Genomic DNA, 12926 nt, shown 5'->3' on the forward strand with positions numbered 1-12926 from the left:
TTGGCTATGTTCCCAGTGCTGCACAATGTAGCCTTGTAACTTACTTATTTTATACCCAGTAGTTTGTACCCCTTAATTCCCAACCCCTATCAGGCTCCTTCTACCTTCCCTCTCCACACTGGTAACACTAGTTTGTTTTCTGTATCTGAGAGTTTCTTTCTTTCTTTCTTTCTTTCTTTGAGAATCTGTTTCTTTTTTGTTATGTTCACTACTGTGTTTTATGTCTTAGATTTCACATATAAATGATAACATAGTATTACACAATGATTTTGAAGTTACCTGTGTTTCAAATTCATTTTGTTTCCCCCAAGAGCACAGTAGTGTTCTTTGTAAATAGCAGTAATTGATGTTTTTTGGCTAACTACACAAACACAAACTTACAAATATTGTGCAGAATGCCTGGCAAGTCAAGTAAGAAGAACAAGAACAAAAATATGAAAAATAGCTTGCTTAAGCACTTACTGCTCAAGTCTGGCAAGCTAATAAGTCTGTTACTGTTTCATGAATGCTGAAAAAAGATCCAAGATTCCTGGGCCAGAGACAGAGGAATTTTATTCACGACAGTAGCAACAACTTCAGACCCTTTGTATTAATTCCTCTTGCCCCACCAAGTGCCATGAGGATGACATGAAGGCTCAGATGAATGCTGTGTACTTGGTGGTCTTAAACTCCACAGTTGGGGAACACTGAGCTTGGGGAACCTACACCATTTTGTAGGGAGTAGTAAGCAAACGTATTATTTATCCTGGAGGGAGAGCTTATTTCATTCCTCACATCTGCTCACTGTAAACATAACCCTGAGAAATAACCCTGGTAAAAAATGGTCAGGGCCTTACATTCTTGTCATGTGCAAGAAGGTGGATGTGTGTATGTGCATGCTCAGTTGTGTCTGACTTATTGCAACCTTATGGACTGTAGCCTGCTAGGCTCCTCTGACCATGGAAATTTTCAGGCAAGAATACTGGAACAGTTTACCATTTCCTACTCCAGGGGATCTTCCCAACCCAGGGATCAAACCCACGTCTGTTGCAGATTCTTTACTAATGTGCCCCCTGCGACGCCCCAGGAAGGTGGGTAAAAAGCATAAAAAACCCATGAAGGACTGTCTCTCTGCACATTGTGAGTGAAGTGAAGTTGCTCAGTTGTATCCAATGCTTTGCAACCCCATGGACTGAAGCCTCCCAGGCTTCTCCGGTCCATGGGATTTTCTAGGCAAGAGTACTGGAGTGGGTTGCCATTTCCTTCTCCAGGGGATCTTCCCGACTCGGGGATTGAACCCAGGTCTCCCGTGTTACAGGCAGACGCTTTACCCTCTAAGCCACCGTGCCAAACATTAAGCACTAAATGCTAAACACTTTGTAATCTCATTTAGTCCTCACAACTCTTTTTTTTTTTTTCTCACAACTCTTTAAAGTCCTGTATTTCATAGATTAAGTAAACAGGCATAGAGAGCTCACACAGCTAATAAGGTGTGAATCTAGGAAAAACAACAGGGATACATAGTTAGAAGAGAATAAAAGTTAATTTACAGAGGTTTGATGACTTGTAAAAGCAACAAGCAACCCCTCCAAAGAATTTATGGACTATATAAGCGCAGGCGGGGGGAAAACAGTAAAATAGGGAATTCCCTGATGACTCTGCTTTCAGAGCTGAGGGTGCTGGTTCAGTCCCTGGCCAGGGAACTAAGATCCCACAAGCCAAGAGATGCAGCCAAAAAAACAACCCCAGTGGAATAACTAAGATATCTTACTAAAATGTGGGATGAGGACTCAAAGTTATTATATTATAACATAAAATTAATGTGCCATATTTTATAACCAAGCTAACAAAGAGGGATCTTGATTAGTTAAATAGGTATGGAAATGAATAGAAGTTGGAATGAGAATTTTGCTCCAAAATAATAATGGCATTGATATTGAACATGAATCATTTGGTTTGAACAGAGCACTGGATGGGAAGAAATTTATCCAACAAAGCAAGGCATCAGAGAAAGGAAAAGAGAATTTCCACTAAAAGAGCTGGGCTTTTTTTTTTTTTCTTCTTCATTTATGTATTTGTCAAAGATATCCTGAATGCCTATCTGCTTTACACTCTGTAATGGTGGCTAGGGATCCAAACATGGTATCTACAAACTCCATGAAGGCAATATGACATGATTAAACCTACAAATGTGCATACTCCTTGATCTATCAGTTCTGCTTGTAGGAGTTCATTCTACTGTCACAGTTGCACATGTGTGAAATGACATTTTTGTGAAGTTAGTCATTGCAGTATTGTTTGTCTTCACAAAAGCTAGGAAATAATGTTCCACAATGGAAAACTGAAAAACTGTAAGTAAAGAATAAGGAAGTTCTTTACTAAAGAGGAATGACTTCATGGACACTGTACACAGTTAAATGAAAAGGTGCAGCTCAGTCTGTAGAGTATGATACCACTTTTGCATAAAAGGGAACCATAGATATGTTTATGTCTCTAGAATTATTTATAAGAAGGTCTTCCCAGGTGGCACAGTAGTAAAGAATCTGCCTGCCAATGCAGGAGACGCAGGAAACTCAGGTTCAATCCCTGGATTGGGAATATCCCCTGGAGTAGGAAATGGCAAACCACTCCAGTATCCTTGCCTGGAAAATTCAATGGACAGAGGAACCTGGCGGGCTACAGTCCATGGGGTCGCAAAGAGTCAGACAAGACTGAGCATTCACGAGAAACCAGTAACATTGATTGCCTCTGGAAAGGGGGACTGGACAACTGCAGGGAGCAGGGAGGACAGGAGTGGGAGACATTTCACTATATACCATTCTGTAAGTTCTTTTAGATAGATGAATGTGTTGCCCATTCACAAAATAAATACAGAAAATACTTAGAAGGATAAGATTGGAAGAAAAGGTGATCAGAGCATCAAACTAGGAAAATAAAATAAGACGCCATTACTGCTCTCAAGAATCTAGCAAGAGAGAGAGCAAAAGAAAAAGTGATTACAATACGAGCCTTGGCACTCCTGAGCAATGAGAGCTGTGACAGAGGCTGCACCGGCCGCTGGGTGCACATCAGAGCCGGCTTCCGCGTGGAGCGGCTGACTGATCAAGATGAGTTAGCAAGGCAGGGAAGGGGAGTGGTGGAAGGACATTCTGACAAGACACAGAGAGATTTTTTTTTTCAGCTTTTTATTTTGTATGGCGTGTAACTGATTAATGATATTGTGACAGTTTTAGGTGAACATCAAAAGGACTCAGCCATACATACACATGTATCCATTCTTCCCCAAACTTTGGTCCCATCCAGGCCACCACACAACACTGAGAGAGTTCCATGTGCTGTATTGTTGGTCCTTGACAGCTATTCATTTTATTTTATTATTTTTTCACTTCAAAAGACATAAGTCTGAAGTTTTATTGAGGACAAAGTTATATACAAAGCATTATGTTCCCTAGAAATGACAGCTGAACAAAAAAGACAAGTGGCTCCTGGATTTAAGAGGTCATTGTTTCAGGTTAGAGGGATTAAAAGTTGAAGCACGTCACCTGGAGTTAAAGTACATAGGAAAGATAACAGGCATTTTACAGTGGCAGAGAATTTAAACATTCCTTTGCAAGCTGAAAAGAAAGGCTCAAAAATTGTAGTTTGTTACATTACAGTGGTAAAAAGCCAAAAAGAGGTAGAGACGCCAAGCACAGTTCACCACTTTTTCTCTGGTAAAAAACAAAAAGAATTTCCTAAAGGGCTAGGTTTTGAGTGCTTCAGCTAGACATCTCAGGAGCACACAATTTTTAAATGCGACATCTGTCCTGGATGTATCAAAAAACTATCTTCTTTTATTCTGCCAATGCATAGATCAATATGAAGGTTCGGGTGTTCTACAGAAGTTCGCAGGTTCTTGCCAGATTCTCCTCTTTACCCTCTTGGTGGTGCTGGCATCAACAACTTCCCTCTTTCTAGGTAAGGAGTCCTTATATTCAGCACTGTGGACTTTAAACTTGGAAACTGCCTCCATTTTATTTCACAAACTAAATGAGGATGAAAATTAGCTGTTTATCACATCTAATTTGGGACATGCAATTGAAACTGACTTAGCCTCCCTACCTCGTCACCTGGTGGACCAAAGATCCTGCCCAACTTACTGAGAAGCAATAAACTGCATGTGGCAAACAAATACCACTCAGAAGTGGAAATCACTGCTGAACTTTAGTTTATAGCTAGTTTTGTTCAAATACACAGTGAGAGATGATTCAGGCAACACAGAACATACCATTATCTACACGTGCATTTCCCATCTTTCAGACAAAAGTTGGAATACCTCTAAAAATCACTGAATAAAAATTTCCTGTTAAGTATATAGTGTTATTTAATTTGAAGCATTACTTTTTTATAGCAATACTTAAGAACAGACTTGATCCTTAAAGCCTGACTCCAGTGAAAATAGATCTCCTTGTTGACATCTCTCTTATTCTTTTTCCAGCATACAATGCCTTCCTAAACAAGATACAGACAGTTTCAACAAACTCTAGGTACACAGTCAGGTAAAGAATCATCATCTGTATCTCGAAAAGTTCAGGTACCACCCTCATTCACCTCTATTCATCCGTCTTCTATTTCCTTTCCTCCTTTACCTCTAGGTTCTTACACATCCACACATTCATCCCCTCCATTCATGAGTCCACAACCCCCACCAGCCCAGAATCAGCTGCAACACTGGCTGTGGAGTATAAGACACTAACCTCTGCTTGGACAAGTCTTTAACTATAGGGGACTGGGGAGTTCTAGCCCCAGACCAGGTGCTAGCAGCAACCTCTACACTCATACGCCTCCAAACAAGGCTTCTGAGAACTGTAAATAAAGGATCCTAAGCTGTTTTATATTAAAGTGGTGTGCTGGATTGTGTTTTAAGTATCAACTGTCAGTTCTTAGTTCTAAGAAAACATACAAGTAAAAGGAAATACCCTATTTACATACTATTCCAGTTTTTAATCAAACTCTGCAGATTTACTCCATGAACCTAGGGATAGCAATGTCCCAAATAGACTTTTTAAGTACTTGGCCACTTACTTGCCCCAGACTCTTGAGTGACTCTAGAGTCCACTCTTCTGGTTGCCCCTGAATATGTGTGGTAGGAGCTTCCTAGGAGTAAAACAAGACAATAAACAGGATGTATCCAACACGTCTTTATCGGGATGGTTTCCCATTCATCTTGATACAGGGTACTTTTAGTGCTGCTTCCGTCTGAAGGAGCATCCTTCTGTAAGCCTTGTTTTTCCTCCTGCAGCCTGGCAGAGGACAGTAGAGCAGCCAATACACAAAACTACTACTGTTTGTGCATGGCTAAAGACAATGGTGATTTTATAGCATCCAAGGCATTCTACATCCATGAAATAGAAATTGGGGCTCTGCACCAGGCTCTTCTTCTTGTGTTTCTTCTTCTCCTCTTCTGGAGAGGAATGAAGAAGACCCTTTGCGAGAAGCATGTTCTCATGAGATTTTCACTGCTGGAAAGTTATCCATTTTAAATATGGCAGGACACACAGAGATTTGTAAGAACATGGAGCAGTGTAAGAACTGCAAGCCAGAGCAGAGGCGACAGGGAGGAAGTGGGCACAGAGGAGACAGGAGAAGTGGGCAAGAGTCAGATCCAGGAGGGTTTCAGATGCTGAAGAGGGTACCCAGGAGTTTGGATGTCATTCCGAAGTACTTGGGGGCCTCTGAATGCTTTTGAGCAGAGCAGCAGTATCATCAGATCTGTGCTTCAGAAGTTTCATTTTGTGCAGTGTGGAGATAGAATGAGATAGATCAGTTAAGAAGTGACTGCAGTGATTCAGGTGAGAATTGATGAGATTCAAGCGAGGGCAGTGGTGATGGAGGGAAGAAAAGCTAAAGAAAAAGGACTTGGTGACCTTTTGGCTCTCAGGTGGGTAGGGGAAGAAAGAATGATGATTTGCCAGTGGGATTCTTTAAGAGCAGGCATGAAACGGAAGAGGAAAAAGTTTGGGCGGAAAGATAATTCAGTTTGGGGTATGTTGGGTTTGAGGGGCCTGCGGGCTACCCAAGAATTGATCAGTTACTGGTTGGATGCATGAGTCTGGCATTGGGAGAAAGGGTCTGGGCTGGAGCGTAGATTTGGGAGCCATCAGTCTTGGGTGGGGCTCCTGAGAGTCCCAAGGCAGAAGGGTAGTGAGTGAGAGACGGGCCAAGGTCAGAGCCCAGAGAATGCTCTCCCTCATCAAATTTAGCAGACTTTAAGAGGAAGGAGAACGGGGAAAGACTGAGAAAGAGGAGTCAGAGAGTTGGGGGACCCAGAGAGATCAGGGACTTGAAAGTTGATGAAGCTACCTTTGGAAATAGGACAGTTTGCAGAGCACCTAGTCAAGAGCGTGTTTAGTCCTCACAATAACCAGGTAAATAAAAGCGTTTTTGAGAAACAAGACTTGGATAACCAGCAGACCCCAATCACACTGCTAGTTAATAGCAAAACTGAATCTGGAACCCACATTTTCTGACACCAAGGCCAGGACTCTCCATTATCCAACTTCCTTTTTGGTTAAAAAAAAAGGTCCTCCTACCCTTTGTGATGTACAAAGTCAGCAGGTTTCTGTTAGCTTTTTGTGTACTGTGAGGAGAACCCCACCTCCACACCATCACTCATATCGTTCTTTAGCCCTTGATGTCCTGCCTCTTCTCTTCCGCTCTTTGCTGGTCTCACTTCTACTCATCCTTCAAACTGTAGCCTAAGTCCCTCCGTAAAACCTCCCCTGAGGATTCCAGTTTACTCTGACCCCTCTCACTTTTTTTAATTCCTGCAGCAAATACACCTTTCCATGACCCCATCACCCCCTCAGTGAGTCACATCCTTGTGTGATTCCCTCGTCTTGAGTGTGGGTGGCACCTGTGACTTGCTTCTAGGCAGTAGAACATGGTGAAGATAATGGTGTGTCACTCTCATGGTTACAGACACGTTATATAACACTCCTTTCTTGCTGACTGGCGTGAGAGTCTCTTGCTGGCCCTGAAGAAGAACTTTGCCATGTTGTGAACTGCCTGTGGAGAAGGCTCGTGGGAGGGAACTGCAGGAGCCTCTAGGATCTGAGAGCTGCCCCCTGCTGACCGCAAGAAAATAGGACCCTCAGTCCTAAATCTGCAAGAAATTGTTACAACAACCTCATGAGCTTGGAGGAGGATCCTGGCTTCAACTTGGGAACACAACCCAGCCAATGCCTTGTTGCAGGCTTGTGAGACCCTACAGATAACTCAGCTAAGCTGAACCCAGACTCCTGGACCACAGAACTTGTGAGATTATAAATGTGTATTGTCTTAAACTGTTCAATTTGTGGTAACCTGTTACACGATGATAAGTAATAAATATAACTCTGGTTGCATATATGGCCAGAGCTACTCAGTTTAGATTGTAACAATTTATTACCTAGTTTAGCCTTACCTTTCCAATCTGAACATAAGCTTCTTAAAAATGAGGAACTTGTCCCATGTGACTTGTCACGCCCTCAGAGTGTATCATAGTGAGAGGCACTAGAGAAGAAGTTCAACAGGGTGGATAGCGTGTTAGTTAAGGAAAGGACTGTAAAGTGGCTAATACTATCTGCTGCCTAGCGGCATGGTGGGGAGCAAGTGGGAATACGTGGGAAACACCTAACATAATACTTAGCTCAGGGCTGTTATTAAGAATGCTAATAAATACCACATCTAGCCCTCATTTTGCTGATAAAGAACTAGCTCCCACCACTATCACCCTTTGAAAAAGGAAATAGACCCAGCAAGGTGACAATGACTGTCAAAAGTCACTCAGTGAATCAGTGGCTAGCACCCAATCCTAAGCAGAAAAATGACATAATTTGAATGAGGAGATAAGGCGTGCCATTTCCCGTGAAGTCATGGATTGAAGAAAACAGAAAGAAGACTCCTTTTTTAGGCCTTTGCCCTAATTCTGACTCTTCTTTCTTTTTCACTATCTTTTTGCACTTTTTTCCTGTGAAGACCATGTGAAAAACCACCTTTTTTTTGGTAAACTGAGTAACTGATTTGCAAGAATGGATAATTCCTAGAAACTGGAGGCTTCCCAGGCTTCCTTGGTAGCTCAGCTGGTAAAGAATCCACCTGCAATGTGGAAGATGTGGGTTCGATCCCTGGGTTGGGAAGATCGCCTGGAGGAAGGCATGGCAACCCACTCTAGTATTCCTGCCTCTAGAATCCCCAGGGACAGAGGAGCCTGGTGGGCTACAGCCCATGGGGGTCACAAAGAGTCGGACACGACTGAGTGACTAAGCACAGCACAGAGGCTTCCCACTAATGGGAAAGAACCCACCTGCCAATGCAGGAGACATAAGAGACCCAGGTGTAATCCTTGGGTCGGAAAGATCCCCTGGAGAAGGAAACGGCAACCCACTCCAGTATTCTGGCCTTGAAATCCCATGGACAGAGGAGCCTGGCAGGCTACAGTCCATAGGGTTGCAAAAGAGTCAGACACAACTGAAGTGACTTAGCACAGAGGGTTGATGGGGGCTTCCCAGGTGGTGCTAGTGGTAAAAAATAAAATCCCCTGGAGTAGGAAATGCCAACCGATTCCTGTATTCTAGCCTGGAAAATTCCATGGGCAGAGGAGACTGGTGGGTTACAGTCCATAGGCTCAAAAGAGTCAGACACTTCTGAGCAACTGAGCACAGAGGGTTTATGAGTCAAGATTCCTTTAGTTGCAAAGGAGAGCAACTCATTTCAAACTAGCTTAAGCAAAAAAGAAAATTTGTTGGTTCACATAGCTAAGAAGGACACTGAGTATTTCTGCTAAATGTAGCTGTGTAACAAACCATCGCAAAGTTTAGTGATATAGCACTATCATTTTATTATTCTGTGGACTGTATGGGTCAGGAATTCAGATAGGATATGTGGGGGTGACGTTCCTGCCCCTCAATGCCTGGAACCTCAGTTGGGAAGACTGAGGCTCAAGGTGACTCGATGCCTGGGTTCATCTGGATATGTCTCATTTCTGGTTGACGCTGTCTGCTGGGACCTCATCTAGAGCTGTTGGCATGACCCCTATGGTCTCTTCATGTAGCTCCTGGCTTCATCAAGCACGGTGCCTGAGTTCCAAAGTCAGAAGTCCCCAGAGAATAAAGCAATAGTGTATGGCATTTTTATGATTCAGTGTCAGAAGTCACATAGCGCCACTTCCACATACATTTTCAGATTAAGTGGTCACAAAGGTCTGTCCAGGTACAAGAGGCAGGGATACAGACATCACCACTCCACAGAAGGAGTGTCAGTGTTGCATTGTAATTAGAGTATGTGGGATGGGATATATCATGGTGGCCATTTCTGAAGAAAATGATCTGCCACTCTGGGGTAGTTCACAGATTTAAAACAAAAGCTAAAGGAGCCTAGGCCTTAAGGTCTGACACAAAGAAATGCTATCCTCTTTTTCTTCTGCCTTTTGTTTCTGCTCAACTCTGTTTCTTTGTCTATTAGCAAAAAAAAAAAAAAAAAACCCACCTTGTTTTTCTCAGCATCTGTGTATAATTTTCTAGGGAAGGACTCTGGCCATTCCTTGAGTCATGTGCCTACCACTTGGACTGATTGAAGTTGCCTGGAGAATGAAGAACTATGATAATCCAAACCTGGATCACATGCCCAGCTCACATGCCTAAAAGAAAGTTTGCTGGGTAGACTCTAAAGAAGAGTCCAATCGGCCACAAGTTCAACATGAGTGAGCACTGATGTCAGTTTGGTGTGTAATTCTGTTAGTTTCCGGTCAGCTTTCTGTAGTTGGAGTATTTCAAAGCCCTTTACCTAGTCATCTTCATATCACGTCCTTGTCTTCCACTTTGTCACACACCATCTCTCTGAGATTTCCTGGGTCTCTCATTGGAGAGAAAAGCTCCCTCGCACTTACAGCTATACTGACTGGCTTGTTTTTCTCATTCCTCTCACCACACCTGACCATCATATTTCAAAGGACCATTCCCAGGTAAAATTTTTCTCCATCCTTCCAGTTGCAACTTCCTACACAAATTTCACTCTGTTATTTGTGTCTGTCTCCATTTTCTCCCATATCTCCCCACCTCTTTCTTTTCTCAAAATTAAACTCAATTTTTCAAGAGTACTTTTTCCTAGAAATCTTTTCCCAGAGCCGACAGTTCAGAAATAATACAATAGGATGGGCTCTCTCATAACAAAAAGACCAATGCTGCCTCAATAGCATCATCCAGTGCAAAAGCTTGTGAGACTTGGGTCATCTGCATTGGTTCTTATTTAGCTTTAATCCTTAACAAGTTACTTGATATGCTTTTGGTTGCAAGTACAGAAAATGCAAAAGTGGTTTAAATAAAAAGGAAATGTATGATGTCACATAAACAGCAAGACTAAAGGTGGGGAGCTCCAAAGTTGGTTAATTCAGAATCTCATTCACATCATAAAGGATCCAGGCTCCCCTCTGCCATCTTCAGTGTATTATCTGGGTGACGTGGCTAACTCTCCTCATGGTGGCAAGATGGCTGCTGAGCTCCAGGCACCACTTCACGCACGGCCACCATATTGAGAAGCAGAAAATAGGAACTGTGTATTTGTCAAAGCAAAGAGATCCTTTTTAGAATCCTTACATCAGCGTTCTCTCATGTCTCATAGGCTCAAAGTGTATCACTTGCTAATCCTCTATATCAGTCTTTGGCAAAGGGACTGAAATTACTGTGATCGACTCAAATGCATGCAGACTTACTCCTAGGGCTAACAGTACCCTCTTCCCTGTGTATATACCTTGCTTGTGAATAGCAGGACAAAATTTGGGACTTGCCAAAACAAAGAAGGGTGAAAGGGAAGGAGGACAGAGCAGAATAGATTTGGATAAGTAGCCACTTGTTTCTTATGCACTGAATTTCTCTTAACTTAGTTTGTCCAACTATAAACTAGATATGATAGTATCTACTTCATCTATAGGTAGAGATATTTTTAGAAATAAGATTTTTCACAAGGACACTCTTATGAAAAGAGTTTAATTAAAAAACAGGTTCTAGGATCATCCAATTCATGCAGACACAAAGAAAGGTAATTTCTTGGGGGTTTAATGGAGGAGGAAATGGGGAGTTAGTGTTTAATGGATACAACCTCAGTCAGGGAGGTTGAAAAAATTCTGGAGGCAGATGGCGCTCGCATAACAACATGAAAATACTTAATTCCATGGAAAGGTGTACTTAACAAGGGTTAAAATGGTAAGTTCTATGTTGTGTATATTCTATCACAAAAAATGTTATAAAACAGTGAGGCTATATAAGATATGTTGTTGGGGGAAGGAGCCAAGATGGCGGAGGAATAGGACGGTGAGACCACTTTCTCCCCTACAAATTCATCGAAAGAACAATTCAACGCAGAGCAAACTTCACAAAACAACTTCTGATCGCTAGCTGAGGACATCAGGTGCTCAGAAAAGCAGCCCATTGTCTTCAAAAGGGGGTAGGACAAAATATAAAAGATAAAAAGAGAGACAAAAGAACTAGGGACGGAGACCAGTCCCGGGAAGGGAGTCGTAATAGAGGAAGTTTCCAAACACCAGGAAACCCTCGCACTGGCGGGTCTGGGGGAAGTTTTCGAATCTCGGAGGGCAACCTAACTGGGAGGAAAATAAATAAATAAATAAATAAACCCCACAGATTATGTGCCTAAAAGCAACTCCCAGCAGAAAAGTACCCCAGACACCCGCATCCGCCACCAGCAAGTTGGGGAGGAACTGAGAGGAACGGGCGGCATTGCTCAGGGTAAGGACCAGGCCTGAGTGCCCTGAGGGCAATCGGAGGGAGCTTTTGTGAGATACCAACTTAAACTGTGGGACAGCAAAAGAGAGAGAGAAAATTAACCGGCCCGAACACACTGCCGGCCGTTCGCAGAACAAAGGGTCTGAGCAAGTCCAGAGGAGCTAGCCGGCTGCGGACCGGCCCAGCCCCACCAGAGGCAGGAGGCAGGGGGGAGGGGAAAGGGGCAGGCTCGGCCCCAAAGACGGCATCCCCTACCACACTGCAAACAGGCCTCCAGTTTCTAACCAAAGACTTCCTGAGATTCTGGATGGTCGACATCCGCTGGGAGAGTCGCAGCTAAACACGGGGTGCACGCACCCGACCGGCACGGGCGGAAACTGAGGCTAGGGCCACGGAAGGGAGAAGGCGCACTGCACCCAGGGAGAGTGCGCCCGTCAAGCTCCGGGCTGCCTGAGCTGCTCGGGCCGGGGAAGGCACAAAACGCAGGCACAACAGAGTCCACGCTTTTGTGGAGGACCTGAAAACTGGAACCGCACACAAGGCAGGGCCCGCTCCATATAGAGCAGCTGGGAGCCTAAGCAGTGTAGATGGGGAAAGCAGCGCCCCTCCCTCCCTGCAGCGCGATGGAACTATCGAACCTGAACAAGAGTCCACCTCCGCCCGCCTGTGTCAGGGCGGAAATTAGGCCCTGAAGAGACCGGCAAACAGAAGCCAAATAAACAAAGGGAACCGCTCCAGAAAGGACCGGTGCAACAGATTAAAATCCCTGTAGATAACACCAACTACACCGGAAGGGGCCTATAGATATCGAGAAGTGTAAGCTGGAACGAGGAGCTATCTGAAACTGAACCGAACCCACACTGACCGCAACAGCTCCAGAGAAATTCCTAGATATATTTTACTTTTTTTTTTTAATTAAAAAAATTTTTTTTCTTTTCTTTGCTTTTTTATTTTTTCTCTTTTATTTTCTTTTAAAATTCCCTATTACTCCCCCATTACTCCTTAACTGTTATTTTCATATATTTTTACGATTTTTTTAATTAGGAAAAAAATTTTTTTTCTTGTTTTTTTCTTGTTTTTTTTCTTTTTCTCTTATTTTCTTTTAAAGTCCTCTATTACTCCTCTACTACTCCTTAAGTTTCATTTTCATTTCACTATAACCTTGCAAAAAAAAAAAAGAGAAGCCCT

At 43.1% G+C, this 12926-nt stretch overlaps 1 protein-coding gene across 1 annotated transcript; it reads right to left on the minus strand.

The window, feature by feature from the left end:
* Nucleotides 1-5146: 5146 nt before the first annotated feature.
* LOC122676890 (40S ribosomal protein S27-like) lies at nt 5147-6790 on the minus strand. Its single transcript, XM_043876455.1, has one exon. It carries the CDS (start codon nt 5457-5459, stop codon nt 5202-5204), a length of 258 nt encoding a protein of 85 aa, XP_043732390.1. The 5' UTR covers nt 5460-6790; the 3' UTR covers nt 5147-5201.
* Nucleotides 6791-12926: the final 6136 nt, after the last annotated feature.

Source organism: Cervus elaphus, chromosome 20 (genome assembly GCF_910594005.1).
Source record: "Cervus elaphus chromosome 20, mCerEla1.1, whole genome shotgun sequence".
In the NCBI taxonomy this organism is placed as follows: domain Eukaryota; kingdom Metazoa; phylum Chordata; class Mammalia; order Artiodactyla; family Cervidae; genus Cervus; species Cervus elaphus.

What these genes read in the sequence shown, in the direction of transcription:
- LOC122676890 (XM_043876455.1), bottom strand. Translation starts at nt 5,459, where the DNA reads ATGCTTCTCGCAAAGGGTCTTCTTCATTCCTCTCCAGAAGAGGAGAAG.